The sequence below is a fragment of the Peromyscus californicus genome, unplaced genomic scaffold, assembly GCF_007827085.1.
Source record: "Peromyscus californicus insignis strain IS unplaced genomic scaffold, ASM782708v3 Scaffold_10__1_contigs__length_136768540, whole genome shotgun sequence".
Taxonomy (NCBI): Eukaryota; Metazoa; Chordata; class Mammalia; order Rodentia; family Cricetidae; genus Peromyscus; species Peromyscus californicus.
Window position 1 is genome coordinate 74,836,905 of NW_026294391.1, and position 24,322 is coordinate 74,861,226.

General features: G+C 33.1%; 1 protein-coding gene and 1 non-coding gene across 3 annotated transcripts in view; both read left to right on the forward strand.

The window, feature by feature from the left end:
• The window catches only part of Pcdh11x (protocadherin 11 X-linked), a 609,896-nt gene that overhangs the window by 501,936 nt on the left and 83,638 nt on the right, over positions 1–24,322 (forward strand). Inside the window, exon 7 of one of the 2 annotated variants that reach the window (XM_052735067.1) lies at positions 10,448–10,471. The exons of the other annotated variant lie outside the window; for it this stretch is intronic. Coding sequence (XP_052591027.1) covers positions 10,448–10,471 — 24 coding nt within the window. The remainder of the gene's footprint in view (positions 1–10,447; positions 10,472–24,322) is intronic. 2 annotated transcript variants of the gene reach the window in all.
• On the forward strand, positions 2,825–2,988 carry LOC128118291 (U1 spliceosomal RNA). The gene has a single exon (XR_008221124.1). It is a non-coding gene; the product is annotated as a U1 spliceosomal RNA (small nuclear RNA).

The window sequence follows — 24,322 nt, forward strand, 5'->3', positions numbered from 1 at the left end:
TGTTCTTTGCTGACATAAAATATTTATCAACATATCATCTAAGAAGATCAGTTCCCTGCAGTACATACCAAATATGTCTCACCACACGGAAAATGTCTCTCCTTGTTTATTTCTAAAATCTATAGCCAGTTTCCCATATGTTGGTTTTGGCCACTGATATTTAAAATGTAAAGTTAAATAATTCTTTGGATAGCAATTGTGCAAAGACACTTTCATTAACAATAAATTTTAAATTAATATATGTCTAATTAAAATTACAGGTACAACTGTTTGTATATCAAGCAAACAGATTTGAACATGTTTCAGTCTCATTATATTAGTAATGGAAAAATAAATGGTTTTACACTGGTTTTTGGAGAAAAAACTATAATATCTTAAATTGCTTAAACAAATTCATGAGACAAACTATATTTGAGATTTATTCTATCATTTTGCTGTTACTCATATGCATTTATTTAAATTGATAATTAAGAAAACAAAAAGCTTTCAATAAATCTACCTTAATGTATTTTTCATTTTATATAGATTTTAACATTAAATTAAAAGAACATTGCTTTTAAGAAACTATGTCCCATTTGTAATAGTGAAAGTTGTTGAAAGTTCTCAAAATTTTTACAGAGTATTTCTAAGTATGCATTCGTATGTAAACGTATATCCTGTGAAATAGTAGACTTGAAATAGGTTATTTGGGAAATAGTAATTATAATATGCATTTATTTTGTTGTTTTGCTGTATTATATGCTACAAATAATGCAATAAACATAATTATGCTGTAATATAAATGTAGTTTTATAAATACATTAGAAATAAATCTTTCTAAAATGAAATCTCTTTATCCTCAAACTACACTCTAAACTGTGTGCAGATTCTAATGTTTTAGCAAGTTGTATTGTCGTATCACCTAACACACATAGAATATCATATGTACTCCCACCAGTAATTTTCAACTTCAAATTATGTGACACATTCTCTGTCTCTAATACTGTGTCCACTTATGTTACCAAAATGTTTAATTGCCTACTGTTTTCTTTATATCAAAAAACATTTTAAAGGCAGCATATGATAGAATAAAGAGGTTGGTGAAAATGCGATGTAAATGTTCAATTATTTCAATTCTAAATATAAAGTTAGTTTTGAAAGATTTATTATAGCTTGTGCCTCTAAACATATTTAAGATTTGTCCTGATACTTTTCAATGTGCACAACCCGAAAAGATCTACTAACAATGCATTCAAAGTTCCTAATATTGGAGAAAATTATTAAAGGAAAATAATAAATTGTTTAGTCATATACAGATTTTACATTTTTAGGTTTGATTGTATATATTTTGTCTGCATTCAACTATAACAAAGAATGTGCTTAAAAAACAATCTCTCTATGGACTTAAAGATCAGATACAGAAACTAAGTCCTATTTTAACAACATCTTAATTTAGAATTCATCCACTGAGGAACAGATTGAATATTAAAAGCTGTGAAATGTTTGCAATCTCTAATTGTTTAAAGCATTTGGATTAGCTTAGAGGCAGGTTTCAAAAATATTGATTTAATAATAAATTTTCTCCAAATTAAAAAAAAATGAATCTAGCTCTTTAACATTTGCTTTTGAAATTTCTCAGGGTTGTTAACATTTGCATATTATCAAAGCTGTTTCATGTGCTTTTCCAAACAGCACAATCATGGCCTCAATTGTATTTTAGTAGAATATAAAATAATTTATGTTCTCACATTATTTGGTTTGAAAAGTTCAGTTTTTCAGATTTACTATAAATTTAGATTCTCTTTGGGAATAAGGACAATATTTACAAAAGAGAGAAAATTATCTATTAAGTTTCTATGTTAACCAAGAAAAATTAAAGATTTCACCAAATTGATTAATGAAGTCATATTATTTGAAGAAAAATAGTAGTTAAATAATACAGTCACATTATCTTTTCTACAATGAATTCAGTTCTGTGCATCCCAGAATTATTCTTTTAGTTAAAAATTTCAAAAGGAAATCAGATTTTCTAGATTTCCTCCATATGGCTTTGAATTATTTAAAATATTAAGGCTAAACTTTTGAAGCTGATTATTTTTGTCTTACCATTTTTTTTAGGTTCCAAGAGAAGAATATTCTGTTTTCTTTCAAAATATAACTAATTGCTGATTACTGTTTTCAGTAGATGTTATCATTTTTTTCCATAAACAGTATTTTAATTCACAAGCTATGTTATTTTCTTCATTTCCTTTCAGTTGTTATATGAAATGGTAAATTATATTTGTATTTGTAGATGTTGATGTTTCCTAAAATACTAATAAAAACACTTATGTCTTGATACTACTTGCTATAAAAGGCTGCCTCTAGCAAAGATGTTTGGAAATGCATGTTCTCATCTCTAGGATTTTTTTTTCTGTTATTCTTCTCTCATACATTATATCCTGACCACAGTTTTTCCTAGCTCCACTCTTTCCAGTTCTCTGACCCCTACTTCTCCTCTCTCCTACTTCTCTTCTCTCCCAGATCTATTCCTCCTCAGTTTCCCTTAAAAAAAAAAGCAGGCCTGGGGATATCAATGTAACATGGCATAACAAGTTACAACAAGACTAGGCACAAAATCTGGGCAGTGATGGCACATTCCTTTCATCCTAGCACTCAGAAAGCAGAGGCAGGCAAATCTCTGAGTTTGAGGCTGACCTGGTCTACAGAGTAAAGTTCTGGGAGACTAGGCACAAGTCCACATAATAGGACTGGATAAGGTAACCCAGTAAAAGGAAGAGGGTTCCAACCTTTTCACAGACATACCTACTTCCACTGTTAAGAGTCCCATAAAAACCCCAAGCTAATACTTACCTGGCAGGGGAGATACCATGATCACGAAGGTGGTTTTCCCAGGGCGAGGCTTATCCATTGCACTCCGGATGTGCTGACCTCTGCGATTTCCCCAAATGCGGGAAACTCGACTGCATAATTTGTGGTAGTGGGGGACTGCGTTCGCGCTCTCCCCTGAAAAAAGAAGAAAAAAAAAAAAAAAAAAAACCCCAAGCTAAATAACATATATATATATATATATATATATATATATATATATATATATATATATATATATATATATATATATCTCCACAGATCCATGCATGCTTTGTGATTGCTGCTTCAGTCTCTATGCACCACTAGGAGCCCTGCTCAGTTGATTCTGTCGGTCATATTCTCCAGGTGTTCTAGACCCCTCTGACTCTTGTAATCCTCCCTTAACTTGCTGGGTTCCCTTGGCTCTGCCTAGTGTTTGGCTGTGGATTTCTGCATCTGTTTCCATCAGTTGCTGGATGCTGCCTCTCTGATGACAGTTGATCTAGGCACTGAACTGATCTGAGTAGAGCAGAATATCATTAGTAATCATTTCATTGAATTTTCCCCCAGTTGTCTTAGGGTTTCTGTTGCTGTAAAGACACACCATGGCCAATGTTATGCCCAGATTGCAGGGACCCCTAAAAAACTACTACAGAAACTGGATCACATATGTAAAAGCAAAGAGTCTTTATTCTTTTTTCAAGCTCAAGCTTGGTCTCTTTGTCCTACAGAGTGGTGAGAACAGAGAGACCTGAATCCAGGAAGGGTAGGGTTTTTATCATAGTAGAGGTTAGGATGAGGAGATTTCCAGGGTTCAAGACCCTGATTGGCTGACATTTGTCTAAGTGTATCTCAGAAAAAAGGGAGAAATAGGTGTGTGCTAGGCTCAGGGATATCTGGCCACCTTATCTAACCTTATCTAATGGTTGAAATGTTTGGGATGTCAGGTACTTCCCCATCCCTGGCCCATCCCTGGGAGGATTCTTGGGTGGTGTCAGTTTATGGCTTCAGCAGCTTTCTGCTTCCCATAGTTTCCTTCACTACCTAAGCTTGGCTGTCCTTGAACTTGCTCTGTAGATCAGGCTGACCTGAAACTCAGAGGTTCACCTGCCTCTGCCTTCTGAGTACTGGGATTAAGGACATTACCACCACACCTGGCTCTAAGCTTTTCTTTAATCTCTTTTGACAGTTTGAAAACTTAGCTAGGTGGCATCTTGCCCTGAGGTTACTGTAGCTAGAGTTTTCCTGCCTGGCCCACAGTCAGGACAAATCTCTGACACCCGCCAGTCCCACAGCTACTCAGACCCGACCAAGTAAACACAGAGACTTATATTGGTTACAAACTGTATGGCCGTGGCAGGCTTCTTGCTAATTGTTCTTACAGCTTAAATTAATCCATTTCTATTAATCTATACCTTGCCCCGTGGCTTGTGGCTTACCGGTACTTTACATCTTCCTTGTCCTGATGGCGGCTGGCAGTGTCTCCTCACCCAGCTTCCTCTTCTCTCAATTCTCCTCTCTGTTAGTCCCGCCTTACTTCCTGCCTGGCCACTGACCAATCAGTGATTTATTCATTGACCAATCAGCAACACATTTGACATACAGACCATCCCACAGCAGGTTACCACTCCATTTATCCCATTTCTCAATTTGTTTATCTCCTTGAACCCAGGACTTAGCTGCATTCCACTTTCTGGTGCTCGTTTTCTCCTCAAATTTTATATTTTGTAATTTACCCTTCTCAGCTTGCTCATTTCTGTTGCAAATCTTCATTAGAGTTACCACTAATAACCACATAACAGTCTGTACTAAGCTTTTTTGAGATTTCCTCTGTCAAAGGAATTATTCCAGAACTCTTCACTTTAGCCTCGGGCAAACTTTTCAGACAAGGGTAAAAAGCAGCCACTTTCTATACAAAAATATTACAGGAATGATCTCCAGGAAACATACTAAAATTCTTCTCTTTGAGCCAGCTCCACACAGTTCATAACATTTCCAGCACCATTTTCTTTCATTTTCCTACTAGTATTTCTCATTAAGCAGTCCTTAAACCATTCTACTGCTTTCCTAACCCAAAGTACCAAATTCCTCCAAACAAAAATGTGATCAGGCCCATCACAGAAATATCCCAGTCTCTGGTACCAACTTCTGTCTTAGAGTTTCTGTTGCTGTGAAGAGAAAGCATGACCACACCAAGTCTTATGATGAAAAATCATTTAATTGGGGTGGCTTACATTTTCAGAGGTTTAGTCCATTAACATCATACTGCAACATGGTGGCATGCAGGCAGACAGTAATGGAGGAGCTGAGAGTAGAGCTTGATTAAGAGGCAACAGGAAGGGGATAGAGACACTGCATAGGTACAATGGGCATATATGAGACCTCAAAGCCTACCTCCACAGTGACACACTTCCTCCAACCAGGCCATACCTACTTCAACAAAGCCACACCTCTCAATAGTGTGATTCCCTGTGAGCTTATGAGTTTAATAACATCCAAACTACCACACCAGTCCTATTTGCTTCTGGGTCTCTGTGCTGTCCAGCCTTTAGCTCCTGGCCATCAAAGCTGTCTCAGGCTTGGGCTCACTCTCTCATGGCATGGGTCGCAAGTTAGAGCTGTCATTGGTTGGCCATTCCAAAAATTATGCACCGCTATTACCCAAGCATACCTTGGAGGCAGAACAGATTATAAATTGAAGGTTTGGTGTCTGGGATGGTGTCCCAGGCTCACTGCTGAAAGACATGCCTGGTTATAGAACATGACCAGTGTAAGATAGCTTTCCAGAGCAAATGGTTTCTTTGACACCAAGAACATGCATTCAAATTCTAATTCTACTCTATATTGTTGTTTGAGTTTTGGAAAAGTTAATTCATTTGTTCTAAACTTATTTCTTTATATGTCCTAAGGATGCTAGGCAGGGTAATACATTCCCATGATACAATCTTAAGCAGTAATCTATTCCTAGTTCTCTTTCATATTATGTCAGATATTTCTAATAAATATTGAATATATAAATAGTAATATTTGTTTAGTATAACATAACATGCATTTGTATTGTTCACATGATAAACTTAGAAATTTCTATGGACACTGATCTTTGAGCTATACATTCATTTTTACTCTAAATATATATTAAGATTTATCTTTTAGTTTTCTAAAGTGTGTAAACATTCTCTACATAACAAGTTCTTTTAAAGTCCTTCTGCCACAGCTGTTGAAAGAGTTTTCAATAAAAGAGCAGAAAGTGGAGAAGATATCTGGGAGAGAAGCAAAATGTGAGAAATGAGAACATGAGTTAATCTTAGGAATTGCTGTATATAGATTTGATCTACATATGAAGAGGGACATTTGATAGTATGCTATAGCGTAGGTATGGCCAACCAAAATTTTGTTAATGTGGGTAATGGTGGTTAGTTATTTCATGAAGTGAATTAAAAGTTTTTGGTATTTTCATAATTAAAGGAACACACTGAATTTATCTGTTTGCAGTCTTGAAATGAGTGCTTCTTTGAAGCAGTATGCACCTAACATTTATGGCAAAATAAATACACAGAAACTTACAGTTCATAAAGGGATGAAGTACATGTATTTTCAACATTTCTTTCACTATAAGCTAGATGCTCATTATATAAATGACCTTCTTCCAGTATTTGTGTTTGTAGTCTTAACCTTTCACACAATTGCACAGAAAATCTGATTTGAGCCCCATTGCTTCTTGTTTGAAGTGCTTGTACTCTAGAAAAATACAATAACTATACAACTTGTTAGTCATGAAATCAATAGAAAAGATACAGGAGTGATTTGAACTATATGTCAAGAAGAATTAAATCTTTAGGGAAATTTTTACCATTTTTAAAATTAGCATTTTCAAAGAAAACTAGATATTAATTTATTAATTTAGCATTCAAGTCTTCAAGTCTACAACTTTTTTTTCGCAATTTTCATGCTACATATGTGACCTTCAGTACTCACCTCTGAGAGGCTTGTCATAAGAAAAATAAATGAACAACTTGTTTTCAAATGTTAGCTCATAAAAATTGAGAATATGCCATAGGTATAACCTTGCACGCATCCTAATTCATTTACTTTTTCTCTATATGAGAAATTATTCTAAATTTTTTAATGTAATGTTTTAAGGATAACATATTGCTATAAATGGTAATAAACACTTGTTTAAATATTATGTTTCAATTGACTCTTTTGTCAAACATGGCCAATTATTTATTAAAAAATTCTTTGAATTTTAAGTTATTTCCAAAGAGATTTGATGGCATTTATTTTAAAACTGCCTCCCTTAAAGTTATCTTTTTCTGTACTAAAACTTTTACATTCCAGAACAGCTCCACCTGTGATTATTTTATTGAAGTATTCAGAAATTATAAATTGATAAACTGACAAGTATTTGTGTACATCTTGCCCATTCTATGGTGACCACTGTTAATCAGTTTAAGGTTTTCTTTCAATGTCTAGCATATGGGAGCAATTTTGTTGTGCCATATGTCACTAAATGGACCTTTACAATGATTTGTGTGGTCACATTGACTAGATCAAGATCTATTTCCTCCCTCAGCACTCCACAGACAACCTAAAACTTTAGAACACATTGATGAAAATGACCTTCCTCAACAGAAGACTCATATCTAGAAGGATATAGATATAGATGTAATGGTCTTATTAAATAAGAAACACAGAGCCAAGTATAGAATTAAAAGCCCAAGAGGTCAGAGCAGTAGCTAAGAGCTGAGACTAAAACTGCCTTCTTATCCTCGCTGCTGTTGCCATCCTTCCCCTCAGAAAAAGACCTACTTCCTGTGTGTCTGTCTTTTTATTGACTTTCTGTTCTGCATTCTCATTGATTGTAAACCCAACCACATGACCTCCTCATCACTGCCTGTCTATACAGACCTCCAGGTCTTCTATGGTTGGTATTGAGATTAAAGGCATGTGTCTCCATGCTGGTTTTGTCCTTGAACACATAGACTTTGCCTCCTGAGTGCTGAGATTAAAGGCATGTGCCACCACCGCCTGGCTTCTGCTATGGCTTGCTATTAGCTCTGACCCCCAGGCAATTTTATTTATTAACATACAAATAAAATCACCACCAGGCGGTGGTGGCACACGCCTTTAATCCCAGCACTCGGGAGGCAGAGGCAGGCTGGCCTTGAACTCTACAGAGCGAAATCCAGGAGGAAAGGCACACAGCTACACAGAGAAACTCTGTCTTGAAAAAAAAAAAACAAAAACAAAAACAAAAAAAAAACAAATAAAATATCACCATATATAGCAGTAGTTACATTTTGTTTCAGTCTATTCTATCACATATTGAAAATGTTAGATATTTGTACTAGGATTATGAGAATACATGTACATAGTGTAATATATCATATTGTGGTATTATTCTTATGATAAACTATTAATATTTATATAATATAGGAGTTCCATTTTCTACCTTAAAATGTGTATTCCCTTAATTTTGAATTGCAAGAAGTCTAGGTATTTCAATTGTTGTATTTTGGAAGTATTTATTTAGAGCATGCATTCAAAAATAAATTTAAAAACTTCAATTATAAAGGATTAGAATAACTACATGGTTGTATGTAGTCCAGGGATTCCATAGTATGTACAAGGCCATGAGTCTCATCACAAGTACTGCAAGTAAGAAAAATATATATATTCAGTGCAGTCAAACTAATCATGTATATCATCCCACAATTTTATATTATTGTTACATTTGTATAAGTAAAAATTATACCAGAATTATAAAACACTTCACAGTTTGAAAGCAATCTTATTGTTAAAACCAATGTAAGGAAGTTAGTCAGAGGATTTGGTGTGGAAAATAAGTTTGGAACCAAACTTCAGTTACATTCCCAGAACCCACTCTCCTTGTGGAAGGAGAGACCCTACTTCTGCAAGTTGTTCTCCAACCTCCACACATGCTGTAGCCCATTTGTGCTGGGGAACACACATGCACAGTCACCACAAAATGGAAAAAGGAAAGAAAACCACAACCTGCTACATTCAAATAATTTCTTAAACCATATTTATATTAAAATATATATCCAGCTTCACTATTATTTAAAATTTTACATTATAGATAAATCATATTGTATACATAGTTGCTGATAAATATTTCATTTAATTACATTCATTAGGAAAAAATTGTTTTACACATTAATCACATAAACTATAACATCTCAGAGGAAAAGCATCATGTTTATCTTTATGCTAAATAATCTAGAACAAGCACTCCGGAGGCAGAGGCAGATGGATCTCAGTGAGTTTGAGGCTAGCCCGGTTTACAAAGTGAGTTCCAGGATAGCCAGAGCTGTTACACAGAAAAACTCTGTCTAGTAAAACCTAAATATATATGAAATCTACAACAATGTGGAAGATTTTCAAAAATGTGTATGACTAAATATTAATCTTATGCTAAGTATCATTTAAGAGAAACATTATTTTTTCTTTTCTTCTTCAGCGTGTTACAATTACATTACATTACTTCTTGATGAAACATCTTATGAGGAAAAATAAATGTGCTGTGATGTACCAATTGACACTGAAAAATAGCCAACAATCTTCTTTTATTAATTCATGTGATTGTATGAGAATATCGCTTTCATACTTTCATGTGCATTTTTGTTTGTTTTTGACCTACTATTACTCTCTTAGAATTTCATGTCTCATTTTAAACTACCTCAATATTAGTTGAAATAGGTTTTATGCAATTTCAATCTGCTTGTCTTTTAAGCTTTTATCCATTCATGAAAAATTTAAAATATATATTAAAACACAGAAGTGATAAATAAGTAAGTTTTACTGTAGATTTAAAATTTTTACAAATAATAAATTGGATAGTCATTCATACAGATTGATACAAACCTAATATTTTTTTAGTATAAACTATTTAGCTTAAATTTAGACTTGATTATTTGTTCTTGATCATGATGTCCTAGTGTCTTTTAAAGAAAAGTAATTAAAAATTAATCACTGTGTTAATCTAGAATATTATTATAATGTACTGGAATCGCTAACTGCTAATTCTGTGAAATAAAGTGCATGTTTAGTTATAAAGACATCTATAGGAAATTTTTTAAAACAATAATAACAATTCTACTGAACCACTGTCATGCTAGCGTCTATTGAGTTTTGGCACTTATCTTTATTTTCATCACCAGAATTTGGATATGGAGTACTGTAGATAAAACATACTGTTTTTTGCATACTATGTGTCTAGTAGGAGGGTATATAAATGCAAATGACATTTTATTGGTGCACTGTATTTTCCTTTCACAGTCAATGAAGTCAGAAATGTACTGATTTCTTGCAAAATATTGAGCTCTTAAAAACTGGGTAAAAGCACATAGCCATTAGCTAAAAGAGCAATAATTGTTTGCTGAAAGTGCAACATATCAAATAGGCTTAGTCAAATCCCAGTCATGCAAACTACAGAAGATAAAATTAATGGATTTAAACCTTGTTTACATTAACATACTTTCTGTGAATGAAGTTGAGAATATAATGTAATATAATATAATTTATATATTATAATATATAATATGTTGGGGAGAAGAGAAAATATATATTGTTTAACTTTATACAAATCTCTTTTTAGCTTTCATTCCTGGACTAAAGAAAGGTACAGTAGAGACAAATACAAAACTTCACTAAAATGCATGTTTCATTTCAAAATGAATTGTTTGTGTTTGTTTTAAGAACTTTTTTATTCACTTCTCATAAACCATTATAATTTTAACTGCTTGCTTCAGATATTAAAAATGAACTGATATCTAAAAGAATATTCCTTATGTCTGTTATGTTGACTACTTTAATGATTTTTTCCAATATTTTGTCAATTTTTATGTAACAAAATTAATGTAGTCATGTAGTCATTTACTTGACTTACAATAGTTGCTTTCAAATTACCTATGAATTTTATTATTTATTTCTTCCTCTGACCAGGTGAATATTTTCAATATTTAAGTGAATACAAAAGATAGAATTTTATCGTTCAGCATTTCTTTTCTAAATTGACCTATAATTCTTTCATGCTGTACACATGATTAACAAAATAGTCTAATTTTCCATTCTTGTAAATGTATGCAAGGTATACTTTTATCAATATTTATGGTATAGATTATTTGTAAAGCTCCACTAAGATAAGGATAAGAAACAACCAACATTTTTAAACATGAAATTTAAGCAACCAGTTAAAAGGTATATAATTTTAATTTTTTGTTCATAAAATTTAAAAATGGTATTGGATAATTTGAATGCCTCACATATATTTATGCTCATTTTCATTTCATATTTGAAAATGGTTTTCCTGTGGTCCAAAACCTATATTTTATTTTGCTTTAAAAGTTTTAAAACTGAAATCATTAATGCACTGATATTTTGAGCAAACAGAAACCCTATCTTGAAAAACTCAAAAGAAAAAAACTTGTCTTATGACCAACCTCATGTCCAGAATCCTTGTTCTGGTACTCAATTTCTTTCTCTGCAATAAGGTATTATTTTCTGCTTATGAAAATATGTCATAATTGTCTTTCTGTGCCTGACCTATTTTACTCAGCAATGTGTCTTGACAAACTCTTCACAGAGATATAGTGGAATGAGAATTTGAATATAAGTCAGGACCACATGGATTCTGGTGATAGTATTATGCCTGACTAAGTGAGTACACTCAGTAAAGTCATTTAACATTAGAAAACCTACGTTTATCCATTTCCTTTCTTTGCTTTTTTCCTTCCTTCCCTTCTGTCTCCTTTGCTTTTCCTCTCTTGCATTCTTTCCCTCTAGGCCAGGCTGGCCTTGAACACAATATAGACCTGAGCATTACCTCAAACTTCTGAAGGTGCTGAGAGTTCAGGCATATACTATAACACCTTACTTATGTAGTGCTAAAGATTGAAACCAGGGCTTTGTGTATACTTAGACAAGAACTCAAGCAACTGAACTGATTCCCCAGATTCTTTTTTTTTCATTTTAAAGGTTGTAGTAATCATATGTCCCTGAAATATAATATAGTTAAAACACATAAAACTTGATACTGTTTAGTATTTGTGTATGTAATTAATTGTGTATATTGTACAGCAAGCATTTGCCATTCTTGCCACACTTTCAGGTGTTTATTTTTTATGAGCTAGAAACCGAGCAACCTAAAGTTAAATAATGTAGGACTTAAAGTCATAAAATTCAAAGTTTCATTCCTGCATATGACGATACCAATACTTAGAATTTTTAAACTTTGTCAGTACACTATTGAGCATTAGCTGCAACTAAATAAATTCTTCAAATATTGTCTGATTAAATACTATATATTTAGTATGTTCATTATATAGTTGGACTTTAACTACATACCATGTTCAAAAGCCACAGTATCTTTTATTCTTGTTTGTAAAGTAATAGAATGTCATCTGGTTTGATTAAGTGTAGCCATTTTTTTTGCTGTCTGTAGTAATGATTCAGTTACTTCAGATGGTTTTTGGTACATTTTTGTGTTGTTCCTGCAGATAACCTACATATTTTGGGTCTCAGTCATTGCTGAAGTGTCTCTTATACATCATTCAAGACTAATCTGTAATTATTTCTCATGTGAAATGCTAAATTTGAGTCAATGATTCTTATTAAACAACAGGAATATGGGGAAAATATAAATTGAATTTAGGAGCGACTAGGAAATTAATTTTCTCTCAGCCACCTGAACTGGCTCACCTACTAAATACTTCATTGCTATGACTGTGTAAACACAAAATGTAATTCATCTCTATGAAGGGTAGGCATGTCCTTTCATAGAGTATCACTTTTTCATAGGCAGGCATTAATGCAAATTTGTGTGCATAATTTTTAAGTTACTAATTTATAATTTGGGCCATATAATTAATCTCTTCTAACTAATTTAGAATCTCCCTATATTATCATACCACAAGACCAAATCAACTGAAGTTTTGTTAGCTTTGTTTTTGGTTACTAACAGTAGACATAAAATGTCATAGGAAAATATTTGCAGAAGAAATTAAGTCTTATAAAGCATTAAAATTTGGGTATTTTAATATCTAGTATAGTTTTCCTCAGGTAATATGTGACAAGATAATTCTGCCATATTCATTTTATATTATCTATTAACTGAGAACTAGAAAAAATGTGTCTCCTAATAAAATTGTGTTGCTTTTTAATGGTTTTTATAACAAAAGGAAATAGAAGCAATTTGAAACTATTTATCATACAAAAATAGACTAGAGAAGAAAACTAAGTTCATTTTGGAGACAGTACACTTATTAAAGTTGAAAATATCTGTAATTCTTTATTATTATCATTCTAATAAAACATTTAGTGGGGCATTGAATAATAATATAACCAGTTAAAAGAAAATGTTTTATTCAAACTTCATAGTTTGAATTTGTATCTTTAACTTTTAAAACCGTGGATGTAGATTAAATAAATAGCATTACTAATTGACACCTGCATAATAGCACAATTTAAATGAGCCATAAACATTGTGAAAGTTCTAAATATTCCTGCAAAATGTTTAAATATACTAAAAAGCACACACACACACACACACACACACACACACACACACACCATAAATTATTAATATATAAGGAACTTTGTCTTCAGGTAAAGTGTAGCTGTAAGTTTCTCTGGTCTCACCCAGCCCCGCAGTTCCATGTTTCTCCAGACCCACCCGGCCCTGTGGTCCCATAGCTGCTTATAAAATAATCACTCAGAGGCTAAATATTAATTGCTAATTATATGGCTTGTTGGTCAGGCTTCTTGTTAAGTAGCTCTTATAAATTAATCCATTTCTATTAGTATATATGTTGCCATGTGGCCGTGGCATTACCAGTCTGCTGGCATCTTGTTCCTCCTTGGGTGGCAGCTGGTGTCTGTCCCGGCTCCACCCTTCTTTGTCTCATCTTCAGTTCGAATATACTGCCTAACCTTATTCTGCCTCACCATTGGCCAAACAGCTTTATTTATTAACCAATCAGAGCAACACATATACACAGCATACACTTCCACAGTGCTATTTACCACTGAAGGAAGTCAGGAGAAAAACTCAAGCAAGGCAGAATCCTGGAGGTAGGAACTGATGCAGAGGGTGTGGAGGGGAGCTGCTTACTAGCTTGCTTCTCATGGCTTGCTTTCTTGTAGAACCCAGGACCACCAGCCCCAGGAAGGCACCACCTACCATGGACTGTGCCTTCCACCATTGATCACTAAGTAATTTAGAAAATGCCTTACTGCTTAATCTCATGGAGGCATTTCCTCAGTTGAGGCTCCTTTCTCTCTGATGATTCTAGCTTGTATCAAGTTGACAAAGAAAAACAGCCAGTAAAACAAGTAATTATTTTGTAGATACATATTTGTGGTGCTCTTGCTCAGGAGATGAATTTTCTGGAACTATTAGCAATAATATTATACAATGCTTTCTGTCTGAGACTGCTTAAAATATTTATTCACCATTTAATAATCACTTATCAATGTTACAAAAATAACTTAATTAAAAGCAAGAAATATCTTACAAAATGAAGAAGTTAAATGCTCACTTAAAAGGACAATATTCAAATCAATTAATAAATGCTTTACCTTCTTTTCAAAATCAAATATAGTTATATCACTATCGACATAAATATGTGGAAGATTATTTGCTGTTGAGCTATAGGAAATGTATTATTGCTTTTCAGTTTGGAGAAAGCAGCTGTTGAATACTTTGCATGATTTTAATTTACAGCACATTAAAACTTATATTTTCTATGTTTTTTTATGTTTTCTATATTTTGTTGCTATATAGTAATCAAATAGATTGAAAGAGAAGAGAGAATAAATATGGAACTTTGTATGACCACATTAGATAGTTTCCAATTACAAGCTTCTTCCAACGTATTTAAAAGGTTAAAAAAGACCAAAAATATTGTCAGAAGAAATGGCTTAGCCAAAAAGATGCTTGCTACCAAGACTTATGACCTAAGTCTATTCTTAGGGCCTCTGTTGTTGAAAGAGAAACCTGGCTCCTATAAAATGTCCTCTAACCTCCAAAGTTGCAATATGGGCACATGGACATCCACATACATGTAGATACTCAACCTAGCTAGTATCCACACACAAATAAAAGATTGTAATAAAATTTAAAAATTCGTATTTTCTGACTTTCTATATTACTTTATTTTAGTTGAAAATATTTTTATACACTGTGTTCTGTTCAGGTTCCTCTTCTTTGTCTCCTCCCATAACTTCCCAAACTCCTCAGACATTCAACTCCACGTCTCCTTTCTCTCTCTCTTTAGAAAATAAACAGGCCAACAAACAAACAATCTATAATAAAATGAAACAGAACAATCAATAGATATATTTCCTTATTTAATATGTATTTAGGTTCTATTGTCTGTCAGATACATTATTATATATTTTGTATGACCCTATGTTCTGAAAACACAAATATAATTCTTTTGGAAATATGCTGCAATATATCATAAGCACTAAGAAAGAATAAAATATTATAAGCTGTACAATAGAAATCTCAAAAATCGTTTCTTAAGATATTTGATAAGGTTACTGATTGCTTTGTATTGGAAACAAGTCATTTAATATATCTATGTCTCTACTATTTAAGTTGTAGTCTCCTTGTTCAAACCTGATCTATTTCATTATATCCTGTGCTCAATTCTAGTATACCCTTTACAAAACAATCAATGCAGCATACCCTAAACATTTCATAGCATACAATGAAACTTTATAAAATCAACATATACCTGAATCATATAATTTTGTTCATTTTAAAATTAAGATATGCTTAAATTTATGTGCCATTTCACAAAATAAGCACTATCTTTGAACATAGTTAAACAAATGCCCTTCTCAAATACCTTTGTTTTTTAAGATTTTTTTTATTTATTATGTATACAGTATTCTGCTAGCATGTGTCCCTGCAGGCCAGAAGAGGGCACCAGATCTCATTACAAGTGGTTGTGAGTCACCATGTGGGTGCTGGGAATTGAACACAGGACCTCTGGAAGAGCAGTCGGTGCTCTTAACCACTGAGCTGTCTCTTCAGCCCCTCAAATACTTTTGAAGTTCCATTTTATCATTTCTTATAACTTAAGAAAAAACAGATTATTTTTACTGTTCCTAATTTATGGTCTTCTCTAAATTCATATGTCAAGTATCTATGGTAATTGTAATTCAAAAGGTGGTAGAGTAATACACTACTATAAAATTATAGAACAAGTGGGTATGAAGTTGGAATACTTTATGAACTTAAAGTAGCTTCACAGCTCTTTCAACATAATGAGGATTGCTGCAACAAGTTTCTTTAAGAAGCTTCAACATAAAATCTCTGAAAGAAAGAAGTGGTGGGAAAGTTCCTCATAAAATATAATTAGTAGTTCTGTGTTATTACCAGAAATTATCCCTGACATTGACATTTCACTTAATGCCATTATCTTTTTTTTTATTTCTTTCCATGTTATTTAATGTATATTTAATTTTACTTTTCATTGATAGATACAACCACAAAACTAATCTTGTTAGTAAAGTACCATGTTATATTACATGCATTTGAACACCACACTATGTTTATATGAGGTTAATTATATTTATCTCATCCAAAAATGACCTTTGCTTATAGTTATAATGTTTAGAATCCCTTCTTCTAGATTTTTCTAATGGATGTTGTTATTTTCTCTAGTCCTCATAATGTGTGTGCAGCACAGAGCTTTGTCTTTTCATCTAGTTGTAATTTAGTACTCATTGATAAACCTTTCCATAGCTCTCTCATTCCTATTTCCTTTGCTCACTGTAATCACCATTCTACTCTACTTGTATGAAGATTTTTTTTAGGTTCCATATGTGTGTGCGACCATTTACCTCTTGCATTTTTATACCATAATAATCTCCATCTCTAACTATGCTATTTTTCTAGGGACAAAATTTAATTTTCATAACTGAATAATTAATATTTGTATGTAACACATTAATTTTTCATTGATCAGTTGCACATTTTAGTTGTTCTTATTTCTTGGCTCCTTTTGATAAAACTGCAATGACCTATGTGTGAAGGTGTCTCTTTTACATAATGATTGCATTTCCTATGAATATATATTCAAGAGTAGGGCTACTAGGCCATATCATGATACTGTTGAGAACTTTTTTGAGAAACTTCTCTTTTGTTCTTTATAATGCATATATTAACTTAAATTGTCACCAGCAGTGTACAAGTGTTTCATGTTCACTGAATCCTTATCAACACTGAATATTTTAAGTCTTTTAGAACTTTTTTTTAATTCTTTGAAACTTTCAAAACTGTATAGTGTATCCTGACAATATTCACCTCCACTCCCCTCCTTCAATTCCAAGGATGCCCTAACATATATCTCTCTTAAGTTCCTGTCCAGTTATTTATTTATTTATTTATTTATTTGCTTGTTTATTATTTTATCACTGAGTTCAGTTAATGTTGCTCACACGCACATGGGTATGGTGTCATACAGTGAAACACAGGCAACCTACTAGTGACCACAATCCAAAAAGAAAAGTGATATTCCCTCCTCCAGCAACTGTCAACTGCCAACAGCTTCTTAGTTAGGGGTGGTGTTTTTGAAGCCCTTCCCCTATCCATGCTAGAAATTTTAACTGGGTTATTCTAGTGCAGGTCTTATTCAATTAACCACAGCATCTGTGATTCCATGTGTTCAGGCATATCATCTTTAGCAGATAGCATTTCACAGCTTTTTTTTCTTATTCTGTAACCATCCTCCATCTCTTACATTCTTTATGATTTATCTTCTACAATGTTTCTTGAACTTTGTGAGAGCAAAAGGTTGAAATAGATGTCTAATCAATACCAAAGCACTCAGAGTTGTTTATGACTGCTACTACTATAAACATGGCCAAACAAACAACCAAACAAATACCTGGCTAGAAAAGCCATAGGCCCTAGGAGTTAAGCAAATATAGTTTCACTATATGGTCATGAAGTCAAATTGCCCTCCAAATACTTAGGTTCACATACATACATTTGTGCTGCTCTGAATTTTGGTCAGAGAAGCTTCTTATTATGTAATACGTAGTAAATGCAGAGGCTCACATTGTTCAAAATGTTGAGTCTTTTTATATTAGCCATTCTTTCTGCGGTGAGGTGACATCTTATAATTTTGATCTGTACTTCTCTGATTAGGAATAGGGAGCATTTATACCTGCTGGACATTTGTATACCTCTTTGAATTATAAATGTCAACTTAGATATATTGCTTTTTTTTCCTTAAACTATTCTATTTTTTTGGAAATTTCACACAATTACTTTTGTCATATTTTCTCCTGGCTCATTTCCCAAATTCCTCCTAGACCCACGCCTCCCACTTTTCTACCTCTCCAACTTTGTGGCCTCTCTTTTTGTTTCAAATTTAATAGCCAATTGATTCAAATTTGGGCTGTCCATATGTCTGGGTGTGAGTAAAACACTGACCACAGCCAATTTCATATATCTTACAGTCTTTGGAATATTCTAATGATTTAAAAGTCCAAGTTATTTTAAAACACCAAAGTCTCTTTAGTGTGGGTTTCTGTAGACTCACAAATAAGTTATATACTTCTTATTCCTAAAGGGAAGATCTAGATCACAGTTACAATCAGCAAACCCCAAAATCTAACAATCCTAGATGCTCAAATGTCTGACATGTGGAAGAACTTCTGGGATGCAAAGAACTTTGAGCACATTACTTCTCTGGCTCTCCAATCCATAGCATTACACAACTTTTCTTCTAGGCTCAGTACAGCTCTACTCTTTCTCTACCATTGTCTTTGGTGGTCATCCCACTGTCCTGGAATTTTCAATATGTTGGGGCCTTTACTACAACTGAGTTTGCATGTTCACAAATACCTTCAGGGCCTCTGACCCTGCCCCATGGTGCTAAGTTTTATCTTCGCTCCATGGCCCTGCCTATCCATGCTGACAAAACATGTACCACGTGTGTGACACTAAGTTTGGCTTTTGGCTTGAGTTTTTTGGGGGTTTTTTTTGGTTTTTGGTTTTTTTTTTTTTTTGTTGTTGTTGTTTTTAGCTCCTCTAGATCACAACTTCTGTCTTCTCAGCCTGAGGAAATACTTCTAAGATTTCATGTTGGTTATGCTGTTCTCATTTTTTATTTTTTGTTTTTTGTTTGTTTGTTTTTGTCTTTTTTTATTGTTTTTGTTTGCTTTGAGACAGAGTTTCTCTGTGTAGATTTGGAGCCTGTACAAGAAATTGCTCTGTAGACCAGGCTGGCCTTGAATTCACAAAGATCTGTCTGCTGTTCTCTTATTAATGACAGTTGATATTTCCATTCTCGGTAGTCAGCAGTGATTGTCCCAGTAAAGTAAAGGTTTCTCTTCAGTGATACTGATTACTTGTTAAGCACAGCCAAGTCTTCAGCTCTATATGACCATAAATCACAGATTCTTCATGCAAAGTATCACATGAACAGTCCCAGTAGAATCTTTGGTGGGCTCTCAAACTTCCTTTTGAACCTATACAAACCAGGAATATACATCTGCATTATATTTAGCATTCTTAGCTTTCAACACCACTGGACAACCCTTTAACCTCTATGTACTCAGGAAAGTTCCTTATCGAAAGTTTCAAAATTCTCCAATTTGTGCCATAAAACATTCAAAGATATAGAAGCCATAGGTAAGATACAACACAGCAATCCCCCCACTCCTAGTATCAATTTCTGTCCTAGTTTGCTTTCTATTGATGGGATAAACATCAGGACCAAAAGCAACCTAGGAAACAAAGTTTTTATTTGGCTTGTAAGTCCAGTTAACAATGCATGACTGAGAGATGTCGTGGCAGAAATTCAAGGCAGGAATTTTGAGCAAAAACCATAAAGGCTTGCATCTTGGTTTGCTTTCCATGGCCTGAACCACCTGCCCAGAGGTGGCACCCATCCACAGTGAGCTGTGCCCTCCCACATCAATCATTAATCAATAAATCATTTTGTACCATTGACATGTCAATAGACCAATCTAATGGAAGCAATTCCTAATGAATGTTTTCTGCACCCAGGTAAGTTGAGTTTGTGTTATGTTGACAAAAACTATGCAACACAGGCTCAAACCAATGGAGTGCTGTTAACCTCCCAGAAGGCACACTCTTAAAGAAAACTCCCTCTCCCAGAACTTTACATAGTTCCTTAATTAAAGATGAACACAACCATCACAAGATCAAGCAATTCAACATTCTATTACCTATGTTAACCAGATCATGCCTCACTTTTATTTCATATGTATTCTGGATATCATTCATGTGTCAGAGGTATACCTTTTTGCTATTAATGCTAATATTATCTCACATTTTCTGGATTATCACTGCATTTTGTTGAGGATTTCCTTTAAAGACCTTTTTTAAAAATTTTCTGACATCTATTTGCTTAGTTTTCCTTCATACTTTGTACTTTGAGATCTATCTTATTTTTACACCGTCAGGTCCTACATTTTGTTTTGTTTTGTTGTCGTTGTTGTTGATTTTTGTAAGGGGTAAGAGGTAGGCTCTTGCTTGATTTTCTACATTTGGATACCCAATTTGTCAAGACTATATTGAAAATAGCCCTTTCTCCAAAGCATGTTCTTAACAACTTTGTCAAAAATATGTTGGCTGTAGATGTATGGGTTTACTTGCAGGCTCTATATTATTTTCCATTGTCCTATGTGGCTGTTTCGTTGCCAAAATCCGCAGTCCAAGTCCTCGTATGGCACAAAATAATAGCAGTCGAAAGTTTAAGTATGCAAGCAAGAACACAGAAATGCACTCTTTTGAAAAACAAGAACACAGATGAGTATAGCAGCAAAAGCCATGATTATATCTGGCATGGGGCTCACATTTCTTCTTTCTATGTTATTCTCTTTCCCGTGTCTCTCCAAGAGTGGGGAATCCCAGGAAAGAGGTAGGCTTTTCTTAGAAGTTCAGTTTTGCCAGAATTTAATCTGTTATAAATTGATGTATAAGATGAATAACTATGTATAAAAATATTTAAGTAATCCTAGAGATAAAATAATTACTAGGGGAAAGGGTAGGACCACTCTGTACATGTTCCTTTGGTGAAGATGTTTGTGAAGCTGTTTTGTGGTGATACAAGTTGACCACTACCACTCTGTGTTCTAGCCATCCTATTCAGGAAAATCTGAGCAAATTTAAGAAGGATCAACCACAACAGTGCTTCTATTCTGAATATTAGTGAACTAGCACTAGCACCTTTCTATCTTGTCTCAGGAACCCATCCAGGCCCACCTAATGTTCTTTATGTCCTTTGATGAGGGGTGGGGTTCTTTTTCAGTTCTTTGATGAGCAAAGCTTCTGCCTAATAAACAGTATCTTTTAATGTCACGTGGCATAATTCCTCCTGGTTTTCTTATTTGTCTTAAAGCGGCAATTTGGGTCTGTCTTACTGTTCCATATGATTTCAAAAACATTTCTGTTTCTGTGCAGAATATCACTTTTATTTTATTTTACTGGACATGACACTGAACATATGATGTTTCTTGGTGGTATAAACCATTAACAATAGTGGTTCTTCCAACTCATGAACACAGGGTGTCTTTTCATTTTATGCTTTCTTCAGTTTCTTCCATTACTTTATAAAAATAATTTTATTTGTTAATTTTATTCCTATGCATTTTCCTCATTTATTTTTATTTGCTGTTATAAATGAAATTACTTTCTTTGTTTCTGTCTCACATAACTCAATAATGCCAAATTTTAGCCATATTGCTAAAAATTTTATGCTACTTCCTGGCCAGTTATTTTCTCAACTTCTATGTTAGTTCTAATAGATTTTTAAGGGTTTGAGAATTTTTGTATATCTAAAACCATGTCATCTTGTAAAGTGTTAAAATTTCACTTCTAATTTTCTGTTGTTTGGACTAGATCTTCCAACTTCATGTTGAATAGAAGTGGCAGTAATAAAAACAAATTATGTTTACTGAGTTGAAGGATATTTTAATATACCTAATTCATTTGATTTACTTTATATTAAAGGAATATTAAATTTCATCAAGTGTTTCTTCACCAATGAAGGAGATCATTTTCCTACCATTTTGTTGATATGCAAAATCTATGTATTGTTTTACATACATTGACCCTTTGCTGGGTCCCAGACTGGAAATCAAAAAGGTCACGTTAAATAATATTTTAATGTGATATTGAGTTAAACTATTTAGCATTCTTTTGAGTATCTGTTCATTCATTATCATCAATGTTATTGGACAATTGTTTGTTTGTTTTTAAATGATACTGGTATCAGGAAATCTAGTGGTTTTTAAAAATGAATGTGTTTGTGATATTTTGAGAGCCTCACCTACAGATCAATTAAAGGAAGATACAGAAATTTTAGGCATATGTGGTAGTTGGGTCTTATGAAACCATATATTAAGTAATAATTTATATTAATATTCACAAATTTAATTTTCACTGTATCAGATTATCTCAATATATTTATATGTACATTTTACCATTTATGTTTTAGCAAAGTATGTGAACTTTAAAGAATATCATGGAAAATAGTTTTTCAATTTAACTTAGAGAACATAGCTTCTAGTCTAAGGGATTTTCTTACCTTTTTAACGCTAAGGTCACATATTGCTAAGAAAAAATATAAAGTTTTCTGCATCCCTTTTATTGGTATTGTTTGCTTTCATCACACTATTGTATAGTCTGAGAAATTGACTAGGATCAGATGACTGATCCAAATAAGTGGCATTCCTCTTTTCCTTTTCTTCTTTATTTAAATTATTTTTCCATTCTTTTGAGAATTTCGTACATGATTACTGTATTTACAACATTTAGACCCAACCCTCTCCCTATTCTAGATCGTACTGTGTATGATTCCATCTCCCTCTCAAATTTATGACCTCTTCTTTAGTTATTATTGTGAGATATATATCCTTAAGAGTCTATTTAGTGTTGTCTGTGTGTGTATGTGCTTAGGGCTCATCACTGGCATCGGATAACCAATCACAGAGTCTCATCCCTGGTGAAGACTTTATCTTCCTATCTCAGCAGCCATTGGTTTCATGTAGCTCTTCATCTAAGGATGAGGCCGTATGACCAAGATCTCTGATGAGAGAGTACCATCCATGTTTTCCAGGGAGCTATACCAATAAAATCTTGACATAGTTTCTTAAACAAGATCTGCATAGTGACAACACAAGTTTAAATCCAAACATCAACGCAGAAAATCTCATCAGTACTTGTTTTTTTTTTAATTTTTGAGATTATAATTTAATTGCATTTCTCCCTTCCCATTTCCTCCCTCCATACCTTTCCACATAACCAATTATACTCTCCTTCAAATCCATAGCTTATTTCTTTCACAAATTAAACTGTTCAGTCCATATAATGCTACCTGTATGTGTATTTTAGTGTTGACCATTTCTTAATGGAAAAATATTTTCTAAATGTTTAATGTCTATATAGATGACCAATCCTTAATAGAAACTCTTTTCAATAAAAGTGTTATAATAGTTATTATCTGCTTAAAACTTCCTCTATTCAAATATCAGATCTGTCAGGGAAGTTGATGTTTAAAGTGCTTTGAAATAATGGTCTGCATTGTTTTGACTATTTCTAGTCATTCTTGTTTAATGCTAGTACAAAGCATAAGTAAAAATGAGGACAAGGAAATTTTACTTCTTACTGTTTATTGCAGTGTCTTAGCTCTGTAAAAATTTAAATGTCAATTATAAGTACTATCAGGAGTAAGATTACATTTTATTTTACTCTTTCATCATTTATTCCATAAAATGAATTATTTCTTTAAAGAGAAAAAGTTAAACTTTTAGAAATATTTTGCATTTGATATCTTTCCTATTCCAGTGTGAAGACTTTTTTCTCTCTAATGCTTACATTGTTTCTGTAAGTAAATGTAAACAGCTGAAGAAACAGTGATATAACAATGCAAGGTATAACAATATGCAACTGAGCATTACTACTTAAGGAAAACTATCTCTTTCATGTAAAATTGCTCATTTTTAATCATAAAAAGCATTTCTACAAAAAAGAGTAATTGTGTCATTATTAATATGAGTTGTTCTAATAATTTAACAGAATGACACAATTAGTCATCACAATTAAAAGCTATTTTTAAACCCTGAGAGGATATGCTAGTTTCCTGAGTTAATTTATTATTTTTAATAATGAATAATGTTTCAATTACGACTGATAATAAAGTTAATAATATTTTCCCCAAAGGTATATGAATATATAATTGCAATAAGATTGATGAAATGGCTAATTGTATTAAATGTAAAAACAACTTTATTATTAGAGCAGAAAATCTTGTACTTTTGAAATTTGTTTTTCCAATCAATGCAGCAAAAATAAAAAAAATAGCAACAACATCAAAACTACTCCATTAAAAGTAATGCTGGATGACTTTTCAGGCCACATATAGAAATAGCAAACAAAACATTATTTTTTTCATGCACACTGCTCTGACAAAAATGGTCTATC